Genomic DNA, 25891 nt, shown 5'->3' with positions numbered 1-25891 from the left:
GAGCACCTCAGAGACCAACAAGATATCTGGGATATAAGCTTTCACGAAAGACAGAGTTGCAAGGGACCTAGAGGCACCTAGTTGGCCACTGTGTGAACAGACTGCTGGACTTGATGGGCCTGGGTCTGATCCAACATCGCCTTTCTTATGTTCTTGTGGAGGGTGGGGCTATCCATGGCTACTAGTAATAGTCACGATGGATACCTGTTCTCTCCAGGATCAGAGGAGCAGGCCTATTATCTTGCGTGCTGTGGAACACAGGCAGGATGGTGCTGCTGCGGTCGTCCTGTTTGGGGGCTTCCTGGAGGCACCTGGTTGGCCACTGAGTGAACAGACTGCTGGACTTGATGGGCCTGGGGCTGATCCAGCAGGGCTTTCCTTATGTTATGTTACCTCAAAGATCTAATCCACCCCCAGCACAACACAGAAAAATCATAACTACCTCTCCACACCCCCACCCCTCCAAAGCTAGCAGCGACTCTCGGAAGGTGATACCCCCCAAAACCTTGTGGGTTTGAATCCCGCAGCACCCGAGAGACCCATGAGATTTTCGGGGTACGAACTTTGGAGAGTCGAGAGCTTCCGCCCCGAAAATCTCCTTGGGTCTCCAAGGTGCGGCTGGACACGGATCTCTTCTCGCTCCCATAGAAAAGCAGGTTTGCAATCCCCAAATGTGGGCGGGCGGGCGGGCGGGCAGGGAGGGCACCCCAACCGCGCGACCCCCCCCTCCCCCGTCCTCACCAGGCGGGCGGCCTCGGCCCACGTGCGCTCCTTCTTCCTCCTCTGCTTCATCTCCTTCATGGGGTCGGGCGGCGGGAGAACGGCGGAAAAAGCGACGCTCGGCGGCGACTGGAGGGGGGAGGAGGAGGAAGCGGGCGCTCCAGGCGGGCGGGGGGAGCGCGCGGCCGCTCTGGGAGGCGGGGGGAGGGGAAGTCGGCAGGGGCGCGCGCGGAGGTCCGACCGTTACTGGATGAGTGGGGGGGGGAGGGGCTGTGGCGCGCGCTTGAGGCGAGGCCGGCGCTGATGCGAGGAGGAGGAGGAGGAGGGGGGGGGAAGGAAAGCGCGGGCGGCGGGGGAGAAGAAGAAGAAGAAGAAGAAAGGAGGGGAAAGAAGAGGCGCGCCGGTGAGGGGGGGAGGAGGAGGAGGAGGGCGCGCGCGCTAAGGAATGCGGCGGCGGCGGTTGAGGGCCGACATAACAACGGAGGTCAAAGGTCCGCGAAGGGGTGGGCGGGAAAAAAAAAACACACAGGGCGGAGGGGGAGGAAGAGAAAGGAAGGAGGGTTGGCGCGAGCCGGGCAGAAAGCGCGCGCGCGCGTGAGAGAGAGAGAGGAGCCCGTGTCGGAGGCGCGCGCGTTTCTCTGTGCGCGTGTGTGGATGTGTGCGTCCCCGACGGCGGCTGCGGAGGGACAATCCCGGACCTACACAGCAGCGCGACGAGGAACGGGGAGGGAGGGGGAGAAGGGGACGTCAGCCCCTGGCGCGCTTTGAAGGAAAACAAACCGCGGGAGGAGGATGGGAGTTGTAGTCTCCGAGGGGGGTTGATAAAGACAACTCCCAGAACGCCCCGCGGGTTTGGAAATAAGCCGCGCCTGGGGAAGTGTGGGAGAAGAGAGTGACGCGGTGCATGACGGGCCGCGCGTCTCCCAGCCGTTGGGCTTTGCGGCTACGGCGGGGGAGGGGCGGGAGCTGCCTCATCCGGGTCCTGCCGCAGCCGCCCTGCGATTGGCCGGGGAGGGCCACGACGTCAGGGCTGGTCCAGGCAGGCTGGAGGGGAGGGTCGTCTTCGGCTCCTTGTGGAAGGGAGTTCCTCTGACCCCCCCCCAGGAATGAAGAGGCGGGTTAAAACAGCTTCTTCGTGGGTTTCTGTTCGGGGGTGTGGGAGGTGGCCCCCAGCAATGCCTAAAATCTGGCATTTAATGCCTAATTAAATTAATTAATGCCTAAAATGACGGCATTTAACACACACAGATCCATAATGAATTTAATACGTTAAAAATACTTTAAAAAGTATTAAATTCATTATGGATCTGTGTGTGTGTGTGTGTGTGTGTGTTAAATGCCGTCAAGTCGCTTCCGACTCATGGCGACCCTATGAATCAAAGTCCTCCAAAATGTCCTATATTTGACAGCCTTGCTCAGGTCTTGCAAACTGAGGGCCGTGGCTTCCTTTATTGAGTCAGTAGAAAAGGGCAAGAGTCCAGTAGCACCTTAAAGACTAACAAAAATATTTTCTGGTAGGGTAGGAGCTTTCGTGAGCCGCAGGCTCACGAAAGCTCATACCCTGCCAGAAAATATTTTTGTTAGTCTTTAAGGTGCTACTGGACTCTTGCCCTTTTCTACTACTGCAGACAGACGAACACGGCTACCCACTGTGAATTATCTTTATAGAGTCAATCCATCTCATGTTGGGTCTTCCTCTTTTCCTTCTGGATGCACACCTTAACGTGGTGAGGGGGGTTTGTGTGTGTCAGGGAAGCTGAGAGCAATACCGTGAGGGGTCTAGACTATCAAGAGACTAAACTCCTAGCAGAGTCACTCAAGACGGAATGGTCACAGCTGAGACACCAGACGAAGATGCATCCATCCCCTTAAGGGATCAGTGGCCACATCCGCAGAAGAGAACAGGCAGTTCCAATGGGGATGGGGGCAGAGGAATCCCTGAAGGTTAGCTACTGGGCAGCAGCAGTAGTGGAAGGTGACACTGGCGGAGGATCTTTCGTAGACAACAGCAGGGCCACTACGGCTAACCCTGGTTAGTACTGCGCAGAAGAAGGCACTGGTAAACCACTTCTGACCAACCTTTACCTTGAAAACCCTATGATGAGGTTATGGATCTAGCAGGAGAAAAAAGTCCAAGCAGCTCCTTAAAGACTTACAACATTTCTAGGGAAAGATGAGCTTTCATGAGCTATGGCTGAGTTTGTAGAGACTCTGCTTGGCATGCAGAAGGGCCCAGGTTCATTTCCTGGTCTCTCCAGATACAGGGACTAGGCAAGTAAGAGATATGAAAGGCCCCGGCCTGAGACCCTGGAGAGCTGCTGCCAGTCTGAGTAGACAATAATGATTGGACTGAGCGTCTGGTTCAGTGTAAGACAGTTTCATAGGGGAGGGACCATGGCTCAGTGGCAGAGCATCTGCTTGGCATGCAGAAGGGCCCAGGTTCAATCTCCAGTTAAAGGGACTAGGCAGGTAGGTCATGTGAAAGTCCTCAGCCTGAGACCCTTGAGAGCCGCTGCAGGCTGAGTAGACAATACTGACTTTGATGGACCGAGGGTCCGATTCAGTAGAAGCAGCTTTGTGTGTTCATGTGACTGACGCATGTGACTGTCACTGCACTATCCAACACGTTTAACTCTAATAAAGAGATGCTCATGCAAGGAATTCTTCACCGAGTCTGGGTCCAAGCACAGCAGACAGGAAGCTGGCTGCTTCCTCTTCTCCCTGTAACCAGCTTTGGGTCTCACTGAATTCAGTGAAGACAAATGATTGCACGTGGAAATGCAGACTGCATGTGGACAGTTACAACAGTAACCATCAGAAGAGAAGCAAAAACAGCCTGCCCTGCATTAGGTGGTGGAAAGGGCCATCAAGTTGCAACCCTGGACTTCCTTGGTGGTCTCCCATCCAAGTACTAACCAGCTCCAACCATGCTTAGCTTCCGAGATCTGACGAGTTCAGCCTAGCCTTGGCCTTCCAGGTTAGGGCACTCTGCAATGCTTTCACTCAAAAACACAAACCTATTTCTGGAGAGAGCTGGCAGGCATAGCCCAGGAACTGTGTCTTGCAGGAGGCCCTATACAACAGCCCCCCTCCAATTCCTTCCAGTAGGTACTCCAGCCCTAGTAGGTGAAACCACATGGTGGGGGTGGGGGGAAGAGAGCATCTTCAGTGTTGGAGTTTTCCAAAGCAATCCTTGTACTCTGGTTCAACAGGACAGGAAGGCAACTCCTGCCCCCCCTTTCTGCCTCAAACCACTTTCTGATTGGAGAAGGATGTGCCATTCAAGGTCAAGTTTAAATACGGTACAGCAAGGAGGAAAATGGGAGGGCAGGGCCTGGCTCTACCCCGAGGCTTACGCCGCTGGCCACTGCCTCAAGAGTTCTGCTGTGAAGTAGAACTGAAAAGTCTTAAATACCATACCCCCCCCCCAAAAAAAAACACACAAGCTGATTTCCTTTTGAATAATGTGTGCATTTTTAATACCCTGGTTGAAAACCAGGAAGTAAAGGGGGCCGACGGGAAATCAGTTGCCAAACCACCAAGGACTCACGAGACGGGGGGATCAGAAAACGAATCCAGATTTAAAAAAAAAAAACCAGCAGCAAACACATGGCTCCTCTAGACACCCATGAAACTGATTCGTCATTTGCAGGAACGGATGTAAACACAAAGGGAAAAAAGAGGCTTTATTATTATTATTATTTTACATACAATAACCCCAAGTGATTTTATTACACATTTTTAGGAGCACTTTTACATTCCAAGACGAGAGATGATAAAGAGACCCCCAAGCTGTAAAATCTATGGAGAGAAAAGACTGAGGGACGTGGTTTCTGTTTGCATATAGATTACGAAAGGAGGTGGCAGCCAAGGTACTCTTGCAGAGCCGTGAAATCGCCCCAAAGACAGTGGTGCCCGCCTGGCACTACCTGCCAGGTATGCCCCCCCACTGCACTATCCACTAGCGTTCTTTTGCACAGTCCTTACCCGCTTTGACAGGTCTTGCAAGGGAAGCATACCTGGAGGAAGGCACCTAAGAGACGCAGAGCCAAGAGACCCCACTTTTCAAAACCAAGTGACCACATACTGCTCAAAGAAGCTGAGTACCACACATCTGTCCAAGCGAGCCTAGAATTGTGGTTTTTGCATTCCTTTTTCTTCTACATTTGCCCTCAGGTTTACCGGCAGAGGACCAGAACCAGAAAATTTGCAGCTTTTGCTAAAGTCTATGATGAAACATTCAACCTACAGACAAGCGGGAGGGGGGGCTTGCAGAGATATTTTTGAAAAGTCAGCGATCTTTCTAAAAAGCGCTGAGTGTATCTACGTTCACCGAGGGACAGCTCGAGACCTGGAGCCTGATCTCTGTATCGCTCTTTGCTGGGCCAAAGGTTGGCGCGGAGAGGTGCAGGATGTGATGTCGGGCGGCACAGAGTTCCACCAAAAAGTGTGTCAGGCATGTGTTAAGTTCTGAGAGGAAGTGCTTTTGTTTCTGGGTGGTTTGGTGGCATTTGGCTCAGAAGGGATCTTGGGAGAACCAGTTACACAGATCCGAGCAATGACGGGCTCTATGCATGCATCCCCTTTCTTAGGCCTTGGTTGATCTCTCTGTCCTTCCCCAGACCTTGGAGGGACTGGGCATGGCAGAATTTATCAGCCTGATGGGGGTAATTCTGCAGGCTTGGCAGTTTTTACAGAAAGCTCTCTCACTTTTTCCTTCTGGATGGATGCCGCAACTAGGGTGAGGCAGTATGGGTCTATCCACTCCCACTGTGCCCCCTCCTCCTCAATTTAATAGACACATCGCCTTTCCTGCTTCCTTGCGGAGCAACTGTTCTAAGCTAGCCCACAAGTGTTTGCAAAGAATCCATCTGCCTTCCCTCTTCATACTAAAAAGCACATCCCAACACATTCAAAGAATATTTCAAGCCTGCAGATGTACACATGCTTCTTTGTCCACATGACTGCCTTTGCATTCACAACTGCAGCACCTCGAGATGCAAGCCGTACAGTGCATTTCTTAAATAAAGTCAAGGGGTTTAAACATCGGAGAGGGGGAGGGGAGGGAGGTGGGAAAGGCTCAGAGATTCAGCAAGAGCCAATGACAAAGGCTGGCACAGCAGCAGACAGACCCCCTACTCAACCGCAGGCATATTCCTCTGATCCACAGAAATCGTATTTTTAAAAGCAGCAACCCAGTCCCAAACCCAGGAATCCACTCTGGAAATCAAAGCGGCTGTACCTAGTAGAGCTCACCAAGGCGTCGTGCCAGCGAGCTGCCTCTGGCCACGTCTTTGCCTGAGGGGTCCGGCGTGAGGAAATTTGCACGCTCAGAAGTTTGGGTCACTCAGAGTACACTAAATGAGGACAGGTGGCAAAGGCTCTGAGAGTATTTCTAAAACCCAAAAGCCAGTTCCCGAACATACGTGCACAATGCAACACTGGGTCTGGGGAGAGGCGAGTTAAAACATTCAGAGAGGAGGCCAGTGACAATATTCACAGTACAACCATAAAGGTCAAGAAACAATCCCCCCCAAAAGAAAGAAAAATATTAACAACGGAATTCTCAATATACATCAGTTTTAAAACTTACAAACTGAACTGCAAAATGATACACAGAGGAAGAGGCTCCTTCTGGAACCCTCCAAGCCCCACCCATTTCAGCAGCATCGCTTCCCATACAGTAGCCTGCTTTACTTGTAGGGTACCCTTGAAAAGAAAACAAGAGAGACTCCCTACAGCTCTTGACCCAAGCGTCACGGCTGGTGCGATCCCCTTTCCACAAGCTCTGCTCAAACCCCAGCCTCCCTGGCTGGGGCAGCTCGGGACTGGGAAACACGGGAAAGCTCAGGACGACGACAAGAAGCCGCTCCGGCCTTCACGTCTTTCTCTGATCCCCAAGGAATGTCCTGTGGTTGCCAGGGCCCAGGCACAACCATGTGAGACTCGCTCTTCTGTCCATGGGGTGGAGGAAAGTAAAGCCGGCCTCCAGAAGCCGCCCAGGGAGTGGAAGACGGTGGCAGCCACGGCTACACAATGCTCAAAGGAGAAGGTCTCTGGTGGAGCACACGAGGAGAAATGGGGATGAGCAGAGGAAAAACGCTGGGATGGAGCCAGCAGCGTGGGACAAGGTCATGGCTGAGGTCGGCAGAAGCCCCGCCCAGAAGAACTCTTCCCCCAACCCTTGTAAACAGGCAAAGGATTTGTTAAATTTCTATTGCTTCTGTTGCAGAGGAGGTCCAGGGAGGTTTTCGAACCCCCTTTGGTCTGCATTTCTAAAAGGAAACATGTCTAACTAAGTTGCAGGATGCATGTCGATCTTGCCCCACCCTATCCCACCCCACCCCTCAAAATGAAAAGATGCCAGTCTTTCAACCCAGAGAAAGGAAAGACACCATTTGCCATGGCTGGAAAAGCCCTCCGTCATTTCTCAACCTTCCTCAATGTTCGGCGTCACGAAGTCCCAGAAAGCCTGGTTCTTCTGAGATGACTTTTGACTCCGCCCCCATCGCCCAAAAGGGCAGGAGAGCCGACAAAGAGGCGGCAACACGGCGAGCCCCCCCATGCTTCCTGCTGCTTCTAACACACACTAATGTACGTCATGCATTTCTGATTTCCTAACTACAGTCTCTTTCCCCTTACGGACCCACCGGCAGAGGGAAAGAAAGCCCCGTCACACAGGGCGGACGAGTCCGCCGGCCGGACACAAATCAGTTCTGCTGCCACGGGGGCCGCTGCTGCATCTCCAGGGGCGCAACTGGCTGCCGGCCCCCTCCGCAGGCTTGCTTCTCGCCCCAAGCTCTCAAAAGGCAAGCCGACCAGGCACCGCTGGTTCTACTTGGGGACCAGCCCCCGAGACTGTGGGTAGAGCTGCGAACCGGAGGAGCTGGAGGAGGAAGAGCCGCCCGACTTCCTGCCCGTCTTAGGCCTGAAAATATAAAGCGAGATACATCGTCCGTGAGAAGTGGAACGGTGAGAAAAAAACTTCACAGGGAAGCTGGGAAAGTGAACGAAGAGACCCCTTTGCGTGCTGAAGTGATGCACAATGATCGTCTCCCCTTTGAGGAGATTCTGCTTGAAATTTTAATGATAATGCTGGAAATGATTTTAAGTGTTCACCTATACGTTGTATAGTGTTTTTAAACTGTATTTACCTATTTTAAACTGTATGCATTTTATTGGTTGTTAGCAGACTTGAGCCTTACCTTGGTTGGGAAGAGGGGGGTTAGAAGTCAAATAAATAAGTAGTCTTAAGTCATAATAATAGTAATTATTGGTATTATTGGTATTGTAACTAATAATAGCAATAACAATAATAGCAATAATAATATCTGACCCTGGAAACAGTAACTTCCATGCCATACATTAGTTGGTATTTTTTCTTAATTGCATGTAATGCTGATCAAGTGAAGGTCACATGAAGCTTACTTATACTGAATCAGACCCTTGGTCTGTCAAAATCAGTATTGTCTACTCAGACCGGCAGCAGGATGATTACAAGAGTTAGTTCCTTAGAATCTTAGGGGAGATTACAGAGACTAATGGAGGAGGAGAGGGTGGTCAAAGGCTGGAACGTAACCTCCATGTGCAAAGGCTGCGTATGTCAGAACGCCGCTTGCTTGGGGTTCGTAGTGGGGGCAGCTGCGCCCTGTTTGGTCTGTTGGTTTCTAAAAACATCTTTTTAGCCACTGCAGAAAATAGAATGCTGAACACGCAACCCTTCCTGCCCTCCCTCTCATGATCTGCCTAAGTTCACAGAATCAGCATTGCTCACAGATGACCATCAAGCCTCTGCTTAAAAACCTCCAAGGAAGGAGAGCCCACCAATTCTTGAGAGCCCATTTCTTCACATATGCAATAAAATAACCAGATTTTATATTGCTACCCACAGCCTTCAGTTTGCAAAAGCTGACCAAGGTTGTCAATGATAGGATGTTTCGAAGGTTATTAATTCAGAGGGTGGCCATAAGTTGGAAGCAATGTGAGGGCACATAACACACACCTCCTGCTGTCAGGCAGATGCTGCAAACATTTGAATCTTCCTTCAACACCTGCTTTTGGAGAAGGAGGGGGGAATCATGCCCTCCCCATTTTTTCTTCTGGGCCCTCAGTGCTTTAGGAAATGCTGCACTTCTACCAGACATTACCTCCAGTGTGGAAACAACCTCCCAACAACGATCTCAGCCGTTCAGCCCGAATGTGACTTCAAAGCACCTGGGTCTGCAAAACAGCCAACAGTCTCCTTTTCCCCCAAAAGCAAAGCTCACCTGGATTTTGACTTCTTGTTGGATGTACTCTCAAAAGTGGAGGCGTCCACTTGAATCTCATCTTCCTCTTGCAAAGCAGCTTCCAGAGCCGCCTGCACCTTGGGGGCAATGGCTGGGCCCTCATAATCCCGGGTCGTCCGGCTGGGCATATCCAGTTCCAACAACACAATGTTTTCTGCCTGAGGAATGAGAGCCAAGAGCATTCAGACAGACACGTGTATGTCCAGGTACAAGTTTAAGAACATAAGGGTCAGACCAAGGCCCATCAAGTCCAGCAGTCTGTCTGCACAATGGCCAACCAGGGGCCTCTTGGAAGCCCACAAACAAGACAACGGCAGCAGCATTTATCCTGCCTGTGTTCCACAGAACCTCATATAATGGGCATGCTACTCTGATACTGAAGAGAATAGGTGTGCATAATAACTACTGTTCATTTTGACTAGAAGCCATGGAAAGCCCTATCCTCCATGAACAGGTCCACTCCCCTCTTAAAGCCTTCCAAGTTGGCAGCCATCACTACATCCTGGGGCAGGGAGTTCCACAATTTCTTGCTGGATTGGACCAGTGGTCCATCTTTCCCAGCATCCTGTCTCACACAGTGGCCAACCAGTTCCTCAGGAGGGCCAACAACAGGGCACACAAGGCCGAGACCTTAATGATAACATCGGAAGAGCCCTGCTGGATCAGACCAGTGGTCCATCTAGTCCAGCATCCTGTCTCACACAATGGTCAATCAGTTCCTCTGGAGGTCCAACAACAGGGCACAGAGGCCAAGACCTTCATAAGAACATCGGAAGAGTTGCCTCCTGGGACTGGTATTCAGAGGCTGACTGCCTCTGAATGTGGAGGTTTCCTTGAGTCACCATGGCTAATAGCCACTGATAGATTTCTCCTCCATCAATCTGCCTAATCTCCTTTTCAAGCCATCCATGCCTGTAGCCATCACTACCTCCTCTGGCAGCAAATGCCACATTTTACATTTTTTCTTCTTTTGAAGCAGCAGCAGCAGAAGAGTTGGTTTTCATATATCGACTTTCTCTACCACTTAAGGAAGAATCAGGCCAGCTTACAATCGCCTTCCTTTCCCCACAACAGACACCCTGCGAGGTAGGTGGAGCTGAGAGAGCTCTAAGAGAGCTGTGACTAGCCCAAGGTCACCCAGCTGGCTTCATGTGGAGGAGTGGGGAAACCAACCCAGTTCACCAGATTAGCCCCCGCTGCTCATGTGGAGGAGTGGGGAATCAAACCTTGTTCTCCAGATCAGAGTCCACCGCTTCCAAACCACCGCTCTTAACCACTACACCACGCTGGCTCTCAGCGTGATTCTGCTCCTTTGATGGGAGGATTGTAAGGCTTGCTGAGAGCCTTGAACCATCACCAAGATGGTGGCAGTTCCAGTGAGGTTTTTAACCCTTGAGGGTCTGAAAGCTGCACTGGGCGCCTACAGCAGGAGCTAAGGATGCCAAGAAGTCCGAACAGCCTCCCTCCTTCTGTTTGGTGGCCTAATCCACTGCCTATCTCTCTAGCCTGCCTCGGTGTAGGCTGAGAGAGTTCTGAGAGAACTGCGACTGGCCCCAGGTGTAAATAAACTAAATAAATAAATACAAATTTAGAGCCTCACAAATCGTTTGGTGTTAGCGCTTACCCTGTACCGGGCCTCCGGACGGACCATCATGAACATCCTCGCGTGCTGGCTGAGGGGTCTCTTGTACCCCACGGCCGATACCGGCCTCTTCATCATTTGTTGATTCCTGGCAAGAGAAAACAAACATCAAACCCTCTGTGTTAACAAAAGGCGGTCAGGCCCTGAAGCTTTCCCAATCTGGCCAATTCAGTTCCTTCAGCTTCCACCACCAGATTAGAGTCCACTGCTCTGAGAGCCAGAGTGGTGTAGTGGTTAAGAGCGGTGGTTTGGAGTGGTGGACTCTGATCTGAAGAACTGGGTTTGATTCCCCACTCCTCCACATGAGCAGAGGCTAATCTGGTGAACTGGATTTGTTTCCCCACTCCTCCACATGAAGCCAGCTGGGTGACCTTAGGCTAGTCACAGCTCTCTTCGACCTCTCTCAGCCCCACCTACCTCACAGGGTGTCTGTTGTGGGAAGGGGAAGGTAAGGCGGTTGTAAGCTGGTTTGATTCTGCCTTAAGTGGTAGAGAAAGTCGGCATATAAAAACCAACCCTCCTTCTTAACCACTATGCCACACTGGCTCACTAGACAAAGAAGCTGCCCTGGGCAGTTTAAGCTTGATTCCAGATTTTATTCAGTGGGACACACAAAAATAAAACGATCCCATGTCACCACATGCAAGCACTGGTGTTTATAGGATGGTATGCACCATATAGTACCTAAGAGGGCAGCAGAGAACCATATAGAGGTGTACCATATTGGTAGTGTAGAAACAATAGAACGTGATATTTGATTGCAGGATTAACAATCAAATTCAGCAAGAACTGATACGACCCATTTTGGGTGGCCTTCCAACTAGCCAAAGATCCACCCAAATAAAGATAATACTTTCAGACAGGAATAGTGAGACAACCCATAAAGTCACCAAGTATGCAAGGTTAGTTATTAAACATAGAAGTAGTTGGTCTAACTCTGATAAGGGAAATGGAATATATAACTGAATGGGTAATATTAATGTAAATATTTAATTTTATTGTAAACATTTTATTCTAGCTGATGTTTTACATACAGATATTGTTATATTTTTATATCTTTTGATCAAATCTTAATTCTTTTGAATATCTTACGAACTGATATATTGTTAGATTTTACCTTTTTAATCAGTGTTAACTCCTTGGATGTTTGCTTTGCTGGTCAATGACCGTAATAAATTGAATTGAACTGATGTACCATAAGAGGGCAACACTGGAGGGTCAAAGTCAGGGCTCCAGCCAGCCAACGTTCCACCTCCACTCTGAGCAGCAGAGAAAGCTCAGAGTGTGATGGCAAAGGAAGGGTGCCTCGGAAGGCCTGACTGAGGAACCCTGAGCTATTCTTGGGAGTGAGCGTGCGGCTACTGAGGCGGACAGCCAGTGTGGGGTAGCTGTCAGAGTGCCGGACTAGGATCTGGGAGACCCAGGTTCGAACCCCCACCCTGCCACAGAAGTTTGCTGGGTGACCTTGAGCCAGGCACATACTCTCAGCCTGACTTACCTCACAGGGCTGCTGACAGGATGAAATAGAGGAGAGGAGAAGGATGTAAGCCACTCTGGGTCCCCATTGGGGAGAACAGCAAGGCATAAATGAAACAAATAAATAAATAAGTGAGCTCCAAGTGAGGAACACGGAACTTTATACTTGGGACAGAAGTATCCCTTGGGTTGAACTTAAAACCTAAATCGTTAGATGTGGGCATCCCCTTCCTTGTCCAAAGTTATGTACAACGGGTGTCGAACTCAATTGTTACTAGGGCTGGATATGACATAAATGTCCCTTGGTAGGGCCGGGCCCTGCCTCGCCAGCCCAGATTGAGAGTGTGGAGGGTGGCTGTCTCGGTTGGCTCGCAGACCAGATAAGAGCTCTCAAGGGGCCGGATCCGGGCCCCAGGCCTTATGTTTGGCACCCCTGATGTAGAATCTTTATGCTCTCAAGATTTAATTGCCCCTTTTCAATGGTTTTGCTGGGCCGTATGCCAAAGATCCCTTTTTCAGACCGGCTGTGTCCCTGCCCTCTTCAGTCAGTGGACTCCTTGGCACGTATCATTTTGCATTGTCCTTACATATACAAACTTAGACTAAAATGGATTATCCCATGTTTTAACAAATGCTCCACATCTTCTCAAGCAACTTTGGAGCAAAAGGTTCAGTTCCTCTTAAAGGACTCTGACCCTCAGCGTACTTATTGTGTTGCTCGTTTTTTGGAGTCTGCGGAGAAGAGACGAAGGGAGGTGTTTTTAGAGAGGGGTCTTATTGAAGTTTTATGGTTTTATTGTTCAAGACCTAGGTCTAAGAACAGGGGAACAAAGAAACAAGCATCCCCTTCCTTGCCCACATCCAACAGCTGAGGTCAACTCACTCCAACCGGGTGATGGGGTGCAGTTTCCACTGGTCCTCCTCCTCATCAAAGAAAGATCTGTTCATGATCTTGTTCTTCTCCTCTAGGGGAATAAAGTTCTCAATAATCAGGTGCCTGTGGACAGGGAAGAGAAGGCAAAGATTAAGAGAGGTCCTTCGCTTGGATGCCCTCCAAGAGGCTCATTTTGAGGGCCTCCACAGAGCCCCACGGCCGTCAGAGACCTACTTGAGCTTCAGCTCCCGTGTGAGCTCGTTCTGAGTTTGCTCCAGCTCCTGTCGCTCCTTGATGTGCTCTTCCTGGAGGTCGTGGATCTCGGCCTTCACAGCCTGAAGCTTAGAAAACAGCTGGAAGAAACGGTCAGAGGATGAGTCACCAAGGTCCACACCTCCCTCACCATCACAATGAAGCTCAAGGTGCGTATCGGAGGCTCCAATAACTCGAAGCAGGCAAATTCCCATAATACCTGGCCTAGAGGTGACCAACCTTCCTATCAAATCCTGTAACTTCTCTCTGCAACCATGAGATCTAGAGCCATTATAACACTACTTGCCCTTCCCTCCTCCTCCTCCACAAAACTGAAATTCTTCAGGATCCTAATTCTTTGGGGTCCTAAAAGGACCGTATAGTTTGTACAAAATAATCTCTTTTTATTATTATTTTAAATTTTTTAATAAAAAGGAAAAGGGTAAGGAAAATACAGGAAAAGGGAACATTCGAAGAATAGAGCAATTAAAGAAAAAGAAAAGGAAATTACTTATATACATAAATGTTTCATGGCTGCTTGGCCTACCAAGTCAGAACAGTTTACCCACCACAGAAATATGGTTTATAGGGGTATTAAAATTGGTCAATTCTAGCCTTCGAACATCAATTATTCTACTGCACTCTGTAAAACCTTTACATGTTAGTATAAATTGTGAAAGTATATATTTCCATTTCATGCTGTATGGCCTACACAAATCATTTTTCTACTTGGGCAAAATAATCTTGAGGAGCTTATTTTGCCCATCTCGGACCTACACAACTCATCCGTCTGACCACAGCTGCACAAAGGTAACTGGGTCTCCAACGTTTTTGAGCCTGTGCGCACATCTGTTCACATAGTGACGATCCTTGTGCTGTGGCGGCAGCTGCTGCCAAAGCAATGTTTTAAAAAATCTGCACTGCCTTTCAAATTTCCATTACTCAGATCAGATGGCTTGCTGAGCTAAAGCCCTACCCGGCCCTCTCCACTTCTTAGAAACACTTGGCAGGGGCCAGAAAACGTGTTAGTGGGCGCCACGATGCCCGGAGGCACCAAACTGAGGGGCCCTGACCTAGGATGTGAAGCCCCATCGAAATGCACAGGAGATGCCATTGTTTTCTGTTGCCCCAGAAGGCTGGACCAGAACCAAGAGGTTGAAATTAAATTAAAAGAGTTTCCAGCTAAACATTAGGAAGAATTTTCTAACAGTCAGAGCGGTCCCTCAGCGGAACAGGCTTCCTCAGGAGGTAGTGAGCTCTCCTTCCCTGGAGGTTTTTAAGCAGAGGCTAGATGGCCATCTGTCAGCAAAGCTGATTCTATGACCATAGGCAGATCATGAGAGAGAGGGCATCTTGGCCATCTTCTGGCCATGGTGTAGGGGTCATTGGGGGCGTGAGGGGGGGCGTTGTGAATTTCCTGCAATGTGCAGGGGGTTGGACTAGATGACCCTGGTGGTCCCTTCCAACTCTATGATTCTATGACTACAGCCTTTAGTCCAACACTGGCACTAAATTGCAGCGAGCTTGTGTTTTTTAAAACACCCTTAGATAAACACCCTTACATGGCAACAATATGTGATATGCGGTGCCAAGGAAGCCCTTACCTTTTTAAGTTTTTTTGTTTTAATGTCCACCTCTTGCTGCAAGGAGCTGTATGTCTCCTTAAGCTCCAGTGTCTCTTCATCACGACTTTCCATCTGCTGCTGAATTTCTCGCTCCCGCCGTTTCTGGAGGAAATCGCAAAGAAAGTTACAACACCCAAGCATCACTTAGCACTCACAAATTATGATCTAAATCACTTTGGCCTGGAACTCAGCACTGTGGAGATACATTCCCCGTAATTCAGAAGGGAAAAATAAGTTTAAGCAGGCATTTCACACTCTGAAAGTGTGTGAGTTTGCAAAGGATTTTCACCCTGTTTTAGTTTAACGTATTATTGGTAGTGTTTGTTTTGGCCTTTTCCTGGCTCTGATGGATTTCATGATTACTAAAAGAAAACTGACAGCCTGATCCTAGGTATATTTACACAGAAGCAAGCCTTGAATGCTCTGACTTGGATGGCCCAATCTCGTCAGTTCTCACCTGCAAAGCCGGGTTGGCCCTGGTTAGTACTTGGATGGGAGACCACTCAAAAAAGTGCAGGGTTGCTACGCAAAAGGCAATTGCAACCACCTCCGTTATCTCAAAACAGACAAAAGGAAGTATTTCTTCACACAACTTCACACAAATTGTGGAACTCCCTGCCCCAGGATGTGGTGACGGCTACCAACTTGGAAGGCTTTAAGAGGGGAGTGGACATGTTCATGGAGGAGAGGGGTATTCATGGCTACTAGTTAAAATGGTTACTAGTCATGATGCATACCTAGCGTTGCCAACCTCCAGGTGATGGCTGGAGATCTCCCGCTATTACAACTGATCTCCAGCCAATAGAGATCAGTTACCCTGGAGGAAATGGCTGCTTTGGCCATTGGACTCTATGGCATTAAGACCCTCCCCTCTCCAAACCCCATCCTCCTCAGGCTCCGCCCCCAAAATTTCCAGCTATTTCCCAATCCGGAGCTGGCAACCCTATGCATACCTATTCTCTCCAGAATCAGAGGATCATGCCTATTATATTACGGATAAAGCTGCAGCAGTCATCTTGTTTGTGGGCTTCCTAGAGGCACCTGCTTGGCCACTGTGTGAACAGACTGCTGGGCTTGATGGGCCTTGGTCTGATCCAGCATGGCTTTTCTTATGTTCTTATGATGCATACCTATTCTCTCCAGGATCAGAGGAGCATGCATATTATATGAGGTGCTATGAAACACAGGAAGGATAATGCTACTGCAATTGTCTTGCTTGTGGGCTTCCTAGAGGCACCTCATTGGCCACTGTGTGAACAGACTGCTGGACTTGATGGGCCTGGATCTGATGCAGCAGGCCCTTTCTTATGTTCTGTTCCCTGGAAAACCCTATGGGGTTGCCATAAGTCAGCTGTGACTTGACAGCACTTCCCACCACCAAGTCCCAAAGTATTCAGTGCACGTCTGATTTACAGCCTTCTCTCACACACCTCAAGCACAGACTTGCTTTCTCTGAACTATCAATTAGCTGATTTTAAAAGGGTAAACATCAGAAGAGCCCTGCTGGATCAGACCAGAGAATGTCCATCTAGTCCAGCATCCTGCCTCACCCAGCGGCCCTCCCCACATTCTTCCTCTGTATGCTCCAGCATCACTGACAGCACAATCACCACCTCACCTGCTCAGCAATCTCCTGCCGCTTCTGCTCCAAAATTTTCTGCTGCTCGTTTGTGTGATCAACAATATTTTTTCCTCCAACAAGGAGCTTGCTTTCCATTGCCTGGAAGGGGGGAGGGGGTTGGGGGGAAACCAGGTACAAAAATTAGCATTTCACAGAGCCATGCCAGTATTTCTCTTTTAAACATTATTGTTTTTTCTTCACATGCCTTTCATTTCCCCTTTTTACTCAGGAATCTCTCTTTGCTCTGCTCTGGTTAGGCCTCACCTAGAGTATTGTGTTCAGTTTTGGGCACCACAATTTAAGAAGGATGCGGACAAGCTGGAACATGTCCAGAGGAGGGCAACAAAGCTGGTGAGGGGTCTGGAGACCAAGTCCTATGACGAAAGGTTGAAGGAGCTGGGTATTTTTAGCCTGAAGAGGAGAAGATTGAGAGGGGATAAGATAACCATGTCCAAGTACTTGAGGGGCTGTCATACAGAGGACGGTGCCAAGTTGTTCTCTGTTGCCCCAGAAAGTCGGACCAGAAATAATGGGTTGAAATTAAATCAAAAGAGTTTCCATCTAGACATTAGGAAGTATTTTCTAACAGTTTGCGCAGTTCCTCAGTGGAACAGACTTCCTCAGGTGGTGGTGGGCTCTCCTTCCCTGGAGATAGTTTATGTCTATGTGACTAAAAGGCGTCATTTCATTGGGCACTTTCACACATGCCAAATAATGCACTTTCAATCTACTATCAATTAACTTTGAAGCTGGATTTTACTGTGTGAACTGGCAAAATCCACTTGCAAATGATTGTTAAGATGTACTGAAAGTGGATTGAAAGTGCATAATTTGGCATGTGTGAAAGTTTTGGGAATATATCCCTGCAGTATAGATCAACCAAATCTCCATCCCTCAACCTAGTTTTAAATTTTAGAGGTATCACTTGATGCAAAAAATTGCTACGAGAGGAGTCGGCGGCCACTTTGGCTACTGTGTTCGTGCCTCCAACCAATATAACGCCCAACCTTTCCAGCCATCCAATTCTTCATAAATCTAGGAAAGGAGGCAAGGCATGTTTTTAAGCTTTAAGGAAGAAACCTACCTTCTTCCGCTCTAAGCTCACCCAGGACCAAAGGCTCTCCTACCTTGATTTTGGCACCCAGCTTTTCTGCCGCTTCCTTCTCACGCTTCAGATCCTCCATCTTCTTCTCCTTCTCCTTCAGCAGCCTCATCTTCTCCTCGGCAACCAGGCTGTGGTCCTCTAGGATGGCCTTCTTCTCGATCTCCAGCTTCTCCTGCTGCTCCCGCCAGTAGTCATCTTTGTCACCCCCTTCCTCCTCGCCATCTTCGCCTTCCTCCTCCTCTTCCTCCTCCCCGCTGACGCCGCCGGCCCCGTCCCTTCTCCTCTCCTTCTTCCGCTTCTTGCCCACTGAACGCTTCTCCAGCTGCGCCTTAAGCCGGGCTATCTCCTCCTGGAACTCCCGCAACAGGGCATCCTTGGGGTCTTCGTTCACTCTGGGCTTGTTCTTGATGTTCTTGGCACGGTTGGCGTACCGCAGGGTGGTGAGGGTCTCCTCCACGTTATAGGAGGCGGGGCCGATGTTGGCCACCATCACGGTCTTGGCGTTGCCGCCTAAGGAGTCCTGAAGCAGCCGGGTGAGCTTCGAGTCCCGATACGGAATGTGAGTGCTTTTGCCGTCTACCAGGGCAGAGATGACGTTGCCCAGTGCGGAGAGAGACAGGTTGATCTTGGTGGCTTCTTTCAGCCTTTCCCCCTGGGCTCCCGTCTTCGCCTGGCGCTCGCTACCCGCAAGATCCACCAGGTTCAGTTTCCCCACTCGTATGTGGTTCTCCCCATCAAGCCCCACCTCGCTGCATTCGATGGTGATCACAAAAATGGCGTGGGAGCGGGAGCTGTGCTCGTTCATGTTGGTGGCCCCCACCGAGCGGTTCTGGTTCCCCACGTTCATGACGTGTTCGATTTCCTTGACGCTTTTCGTGACAAAAGACGACAAGTCCTTTACGTACACGCCCGTGTCCGGCCTCTCCTTCAGTTCCAGCCTCTTGGACTGGTCCTTGGATAACAAGTCTCTGATTTCTTCTTGGTAGATCTCTAAATAAGAAGCCCTCACCAAGTACTGCTGGTTCTGAGACCGGGAGATGTGTGTAAAGATGTGGTCGAAGGAATTGGGGATCACCCCTCTTTTCTCAGGGTCACCGCGCACCCCTTCCATTGTGTACGTCTTTCCTGTCCCTGTCTGCCCGTAGGCAAAGATGGTCCCGTTGAAGCCCTGCAGCACCGAGTCCACCAGAGGCCGGAAGGTCTCATCGTACAGCTCAAACTGTTTGGAACTCCAGTCGTAGACAGCATCAAAAGTGAACGTCTTGGGCAGCTCGTGAGAAGTTCCCTTGGGGTTCTTCACCGACACCTGCCCCAACTTGACGTCCACCTCAACTACTTGTTCATAGGAGGCGGCTTTCTCTTTGCTGTTCATGGGCCGGCATCGCACCACGACTCTGACCGACTCGGAGCTCTTGAGCTTCGACATGATGATGGGCAGGGGGCTAGGAGAGATTCCACCACGACCAGCAAACCTGAGAAGGCCGAGGGTGCTTCCGAACCTAGGAAGAAACAAAGGCAACAGCTGAACACAGCAGTGTGCATCAAACTACCGAGTACAGCTCCCCAGATGGAACACCCGGCTTTCACCCCGGAGACAAAAGCTCAGATTCCACCTGAGATAAGAAGACCAACAAGTGCCTTCTTGGAGTTATAGCCAGGTAAAATGGCAATGAGCGTTGGACTCTGATCTGGAGAACCAGGTTTGATCCCCCACTCCTCCACATGAGTGGCGGAGGCTAATCTGGTGAACTGGATTTGTTTCCCCACTCCTACACATGAAGCCAGCTGGGTGACCATGGGCTAGTCACAGTTCTCTTAGAGCTCTCTCAGCCAGACCTACCTCACAAGGTGTCTGCTGTGGGGAGAGGAAGGGAAGGGGATTGTAAGCTGGTTTGAGTCTCCCTTAAGTGGTAAAGAAAGTCAGCATATAACAACCAACTCTTCTTCTTCTTCAATGAGAGAACAATGTATACGATAACTGTTTTGTCCTCCTGACATGATTTTTAATGGTTCCTATTCTCCTGGATCATTAACTGGCGATGTGAAAGACAGGTCTATCAGCGACTGCTAGCCAAGGTGACCAAAGGGAACCTCCACATTCAAAGGAAGTCAATCTATGAATTCCAGTGCCAGGAGGCAGAATCAGGGGAAGGCCTCAGCCTCCATGCCATCCAGAGTAATTGGTTGGCCACTGTGCGAGAGAGGATGCTGAACTAGATGGACCACCTGACTGATCCAACAGGGCTCTTCTTAAGTTCTTTTGAAGGCCTCGGCACCCTATAAACGCCCCCAGCCCAAATATACAAACTGCGTTATTTGGGGCACATCTGCTCAATTTCAAAACTGCTTTCCTGGGAGGCCACAAGGAAGAGGCAGGACTTAGCTTCCTGATTCAGCAGCTGAAAACGCTGCTCAAGACCCCTCAAGCTTTACATTCTGGAGAACTGTCCTCGTGCTTCTGCTCTCTCTGCCACCTAAAGGATTTTAAGCCACCTTCATTTGTCTGAATCATTGCGTGTGGGTTAAGTACAGTCAAGTCGCTTCCAACTTAAGGAGACCCTACGAATTAACATCCTTCAAAATGTTGTTAACAGCCTTGTTTGGGTCTTACAAACATAGCATAACAAAATGCAAGTTGAGTCATCATTACTAGGAAACCACAGAAACTCTAACCAGAATTACATACAGCAGAAAACGTGTGCTTTTTTGGTGGAAGCTGATCTTCTTCACCGTAACGTGCAATGCTGCAGAACGCATGCCGTGCCATCAATGTTCTTTGAATTCCCCCACCCCAACTGCTCTGCTGGCTGATGCTGGGGAAGATAAAAAATGTCAGAACATCTAGCTACAGAAGCCATGACATGGACGACCCGTGAGATCCATCCCCAAGCAGCCACAGTGGAGAAGGCCAAGGCTGTTGAAACACGCCCCAGTGCGCAGCTCCCAAGGGAGAGAGCTGATCTTTTCAATCCCTTTCTGCTGCACTTGAGGGTCACATATAAAATCCATGAAGCCGCCTAGTACTGAATCAGCCCATCAAGGTCCGGACTGCCTACTGAACTCAGACTGGCAGCAGCTCTCTGGAGTCTCAGGCAGAGGCCTTTTCACACCATCTACGACTTGGTCTTTTTAATTGGAGATGACAGGGATTAAACCTGGGACTTTCTGCATGCCAAGAAGAAGCTTTTCCTCTGAGCCACAGCCCATCTTCAGGGTTGGAGCTCCAGGAGTCATTAGGTTCTACTTGGGGCAACAAGGGTTCCACTAATCTGTCAAGTCAATGGTCCATGGGAGCTCTTCCTGGTTCAGCAGAGCCTGGGCATCGTATCTGGCACCCGTGACTTCTTTCTACTCCTAGATTCTTCATCTGGACCCTACAGTACCAGAGCCTGGCCAGAACATGACAGGCCACAGACATGAAGGCAAAGGCAGCTACTGCCTGAGGAACTCCCTGAAAAGGCAGCTACTGCCTGAGGAACTCCCTACCCCAGGATGTGGTAATGGCTGCCAGCTTGGAAGGCTTTAAGACGGGAGTGGACATGTTCATGGAGGAGAGGGCTATCCTTGGCTACTAGTAAAAATGAACACTAGTCATAATGCATCCCTATTTTCTCCAGGATCAGAGGAGCATGCCTATTATATCAGGTGCTGTGGAACACAGGCAGGAGAATGCTGCTGCAGTCGTCTGGTTTGTGGGCTTCCTAGGGGCATCCTATCTGGCAGAAACTAGGTCCCACCCAAAAAGGGGGGGAGAAAAACAAAACTTAGCCCTAAAAATAGAATTAAGTACCTAGGTCAACCAAAAAAAAAAGAAAAAAAAGAAACACCTAACAAGGCCAAAAATATAATTAAAAGCCAAACCATTAAAAAGCTGTCTACGTACACATAAGTTTAATACAAGTTAAAACCAAATGATGCCAGTGACTCCTATATGGCCTTGCAAGGGGCCTTCCAAACACATGTATTAAAATAACACAATTGGCATGATATACAATTAGACATACAATCATACACAAACCATCCTTAACGCCGGTACCTTTAGCGTTTCTGCAGAAGGTGCTCTGCACAGCCATGCCACGCCCCCAAATTTATTGGACAAGGCTTCCTTAGAGCCTTGAGAGAGCTTGGTGGGAAATTCAGCGGTGTGCCATAGAGGATGGTAGAAGCTTGCTGGCACTGTGCGCGGCCTCTTCCAGGACCAATATCAGTCCTCCACTTGTATATTTAGCGCATAATTTGAAGAGTGCGTATGCATTTGACCAGGGGTCCCCAACCTTTCTGATCCTGTGGGTACATGAAATCCTTACATGGCATGGTGGGCACAGCGACAAAATGGTGGCCACAGGAGGCGGAGCCAGCCACAAAAATGATTCCTACAGTTTAACTTCAGTCACACCGTGCAGATCCAACGTGTGTTGTGTTGTCAGCTGCTGCCAAAGCAAACATTTTTTTAAAAAAAAATCTCCCCAGCCAATCAAATCTCTGATACTCAACCAGAAGCCTTGCTGGGCAAAAGCCCTACCTGGCCCCACCCACTTTCCAGCATGTTGTAGTGGTTAAGAGCAGTGGTTTGAAGCAGTGGACTCTGATCTGGAGAACCAGGTTTGATTCCCCACTCCTCCGCATGAGCGGCGGAGGCTAATCTGGTGAACTGGGTTGGTTTCCCCACTCCTGCACACAAAGACAGCTGGGTGATCTTGGGCCACTCTCTCAGCCCCACCTACCTCACAGGGTGTCTGTTGTGGGGAGGGGAAGGGAAGGTGATTGTAAGCCAGTTTAATTCTGTTTTAAGTGGTAGAGAAAGTCAGCATATAAAAACCAACTCTTCTTCTTCCCAAAAACATTTGACAGGCACCAGAAAACACTTGGCAGGTGCCACAGTGCCCACAGGCACCACATTGGGGACCCCTGCATTAGACATTTATGATGAAAGCAGGATCCATGTCCCCTCTTTAATTAAAGCACATGCACAGACACATGTAACATACACAAGTTTCTCCTAACATCTTTTTTAACCTCACCCTCGAATGAACAATCATTAAGGAGTGGGAACGGTGTGCATTCTTTCAATAGGCATTTTTATCAGAGCAGTTGAAGTCAAAGGGGAGGATAAAACAACAAAAGTCCAGCAGCACCTTAAAGACTAAACAACAATTATTTCAGTGCACACTTTTGTGAGTCCCAGGTATGTCTGGGGATCAAACAGAATCCTTCTTAATTTGGCAGGTTACAAGGAGGAGTTAAAGCAGAGATGCTCTGAAGCATAGATTCACTATGAGGAGCAAAGAAGAGGAAGAGAGGCTCTATGACACCCATCCTCAAACTTCAAAGTGTAACCTCTCTGTATGTCTGACATAGAATTAGCAATTACAAATAACAGGTGATGAGAAAGCTCAGCAGTTTAAACAAACAAGCAAAGTGAAAAGTTTAAGTGGAAATGAACTGATAGTGGCACAAAGTTATAGCCTGATAAAACATGCTAAGAGCAGCCAATCAAAATTTCTATAAAGCGGGCCCAGTGAGTAAGGAAACCTAGGTCTCTGATTAAGCCAGGATGATATGTAGTGTTTAATTACTTGATGGGTTCTAATTCCACATTTTTGCATTATATATTCCCTTTGAAGTGTTTTTTTGGGGGGGGAATAGAACAGTTACTTTCAGGTGTGCAATAGTAGGTCTAGGCTAGGGAGATTAAAATGTTCTCCAACTGGTTCCTGGATGTTGTGATTTCTTATGTCCCATTTGTATTCATTGATTCTCTCACAGGAGAAGGGCGTTGCTGGAACGTGATGGCACACATTAAATTGGATGATGCACAAGTTGCAAGTCCAGCTCAGCAGCACAATGACAGATATAGGTTTGCATGCAGAAGGCTTCGGGTTAAAAGCCCAACGTATTCAGCAAAAGGATCTCTGGATGCAGGGCTGGGAAAGACCGTGGCTCAGTGGCAGGCCATCTGCTCGACGTGCAGAAGGTCCCAGGTTCAGTCCCCGGCATCTCCAATGGAAAGGACCAGGCAGAAGGTGATGTGAAAGACCTCTAGTAGAGACCCTGGAGAGCCGCTGCCAGTCTGAGTAGACAAGACTGACCTTGATGGACCGAGGGTCTGACTCAATATAAGGCAGCTTCATGTGTACAAACCTGGAGACCCTCTGCAGTACATGCAGTACATGCTGACCTAGACAGGCCAGAAGTTCATCTCTGGATGGGCATGTCTTGTGCCACTGGAGGTTTAAATCTGCTTTAGGGATTCTGAGCGCAGGATAATGAGGTGATGATTATTTTGGGTTACCCAATGCACAGCACGATCTTGCGCTCATGGAATCAGGTCATATGATAATAAGCGGACCTCTGAAAAAGAAGCGGGATGGGCATTGGGGAGGACCAGCATCTTCAGCTACGCACATTCTCAAAGCCTCCAGTACGCACATCACTTGAGACCAAAAGGTAGCAGCAAGCTGTGTGTGGTCCCTAAATTAGCAATGTCACCTCCATAATTTCTTCTGCAAAAGGGGAGCTGTGAGGGACGATGAGGATGAGAAGCAGAGACAGCAAAAGGTGTTAACTGCAGGCAGAGACCACAGCAAATGGGCCTTAGACAGGAGTCCCGCCCTGAGCCTGGAAAAGAAAGCACCTCTCTCTTTTTGCAAATACTGACTAGAAATCAGAACACAGGGCGATCAATAAGGAAACTCCCTTCCACATGAAAGAGAACATTTCTATGAAGCAGGCTCTGCCTTTCCTAAACATACGCGACTGTGCGGTAAATGCAAGTACTTAAATATGCATATTATCTGCGGCTAAGTGACTCACGGATCGGATGCAGCCACCAGAGCGGAACTGTTCCCCCTCCTGCCTGCTTTGTACAACCCTTGATATTACAGCCCTGTCCAGAAATGGCTCTTGCCCTCATGAAAGCCAAAGCGATCTGGCCTGATCCCAAATTGACTCTAATCCACGATGCTCCGAGTTTCAGATTGCATTTTCAATTGGCTCCAGCGGAGAATACGGGAAGCAATTCAAACCCTGTTTTCCTGGAGTACAGGATGAAGTCATGCCTGAAAAATAAGTGCTTGTTACGGTTTGAAATTAAGTTAATGTGGCAGCTCAATCATCAGAGAATTTCAGATGTCAGAAACGGAGGAGGCCAATTAAGTCAATCAGCCTGTGCCGCCGGAGCCAACAAACCAGCACAAGATTGCTACCTACTGGATATATTCTGAGACTGTCTTTAATTTCATTTCTAGAGGGCCCAAATAAAGAACTCCACCCTCCCTGGCAAGGCCGAGCAGATGGATATTGCTTGAAAGTGCAAAGCTACTTAAAATTTTCAAGTATTTTCAGATATAATTACGTTCCCTTGTTAGCACTGCTTGACTTCTTTTGTGATTTCAACCAACAAGCAGGCAATTTGCTTGTTTCTTGTTATAAATCTTTCTCTACGGTTTTCCATCTTGGTGACAAAAAAAGAGCTATTCCAGATAGAAGCTACAGTGCTGGGCTGGGAAGATATTATAAGAAAGTTGGAATTCATTTAACTCTACCAAGTGCACATCAGGAGGTATACCTCCAGCTACAACAATATAAAATTAGGGTTTGAAAAAACTTAAATAAACTAAATATTTATTTAAAATACTTTTACCGCGCTTTTCTCCTAAAGAGGCCTGAAAGGTTCAAAACCTGAGACGGAGCCCATCTGCTCTGAGAAGAATCAAAATAAATGTAGCTCATTCAGCACTGCTTGCCTCTACATTATCACTAACTAAAGAAGGGAGCTTTGACTCTCAAGGTTTTCTACCCTGAAAATCTTAGAACTTAAGAACATAAGAAAAGCCCTGCTGAATCAGACCAAGGTCCATCAAGTTCACACGGTGGCCAACCAGGGGCCTCTAGGAAGCCCAGACAAGACAACTGTAGCAGCATTACCCTGCCTGTGTTAAGAACATAAGAAAGGCCATGCTGGATCAGACCAATGTCCCTCAAGCCCAGCCCAAACAGGTGACATTTATGTCATATCTGGCCCTCGTAACAATTGTGTTTGACACCCCTGCTCTATAAAATAGAACATAAGGCCCTGCTGGATCAGACCAAGGCCCATCAAGCCCAGCAGTCTGTTCACACAGTGGCCAACCAGATGTCTCTAGGAAGCTCACAAACAAGACGACTGCAGCAGCATTATCCTGCCTGTGTTCCAGTGCACCTAATATAATAGGCATGCTCCTTTGATCCTGGAGAGAATAGGCATGCATCATGGCAAGCATTCATTTTGACTAGTAGCCATGGAAATC

At 48.8% G+C, this 25891-nt stretch overlaps 2 protein-coding genes across 2 annotated transcripts in view; both read right to left on the bottom strand.

The window, feature by feature from the left end:
- Positions 1-810, bottom strand: part of ASXL1 (ASXL transcriptional regulator 1) — a 42649-nt gene extending 41839 nt beyond the window's left edge. The window contains exon 1 of the mRNA XM_056844935.1: positions 742-810. Within this exon, the coding sequence (XP_056700913.1) occupies positions 742-801 (60 nt within the window). The 5' untranslated portion in view covers positions 802-810. The remainder of the gene's footprint in view (positions 1-741) is intronic.
- Positions 811-7440: 6630 nt separating this feature from the next.
- On the bottom strand, positions 7441-19038 carry KIF3B (kinesin family member 3B). Its single transcript, XM_056844434.1, has 8 exons — positions 17626-19038; positions 16496-16597; positions 14857-14979; positions 13235-13353; positions 13010-13123; positions 10633-10738; positions 8988-9166; positions 7441-7648 (listed from the first exon to the last, which is right to left on the bottom strand). The coding sequence occupies exons 1-8, from the start codon at positions 19027-19029 to the stop codon at positions 7555-7557; spliced, it is 2241 nt and encodes a 746-aa protein (XP_056700412.1). The 5' UTR covers positions 19030-19038; the 3' UTR covers positions 7441-7554.
- Between the last annotated feature and the right edge of the window lie 6853 nt (positions 19039-25891).

This window comes from Euleptes europaea, chromosome 2 (assembly GCF_029931775.1).
Source record: "Euleptes europaea isolate rEulEur1 chromosome 2, rEulEur1.hap1, whole genome shotgun sequence".
Classification (NCBI taxonomy): Eukaryota; Metazoa; Chordata; class Lepidosauria; order Squamata; family Sphaerodactylidae; genus Euleptes; species Euleptes europaea.
The sequence above is the reverse complement of the archived record's forward strand: the minus strand, read 5'-3'. Positions and strand labels throughout refer to the sequence as shown.

Excerpts from the sequence above, each read along its gene's own strand:
- KIF3B (XM_056844434.1), bottom strand. The coding sequence starts at position 19,029 with ATGTCGAAGCTCAAGAGCTCCGAGTCGGTCAGAGTCGTGGTGCGATGC. Across the intron at positions 10,739-13,009 it reads CACCCCATCACCCGGTTGGA|GAATCAACAAATGATGAAGA; the intron begins GTGAGTTGACCT and ends TTCTCTTGCCAG. Across the intron at positions 9,167-10,632 it reads GTCCGGAGGCCCGGTACAGG|GCAGAAAACATTGTGTTGTT; the intron begins GTAAGCGCTAAC and ends CTCATTCCTCAG.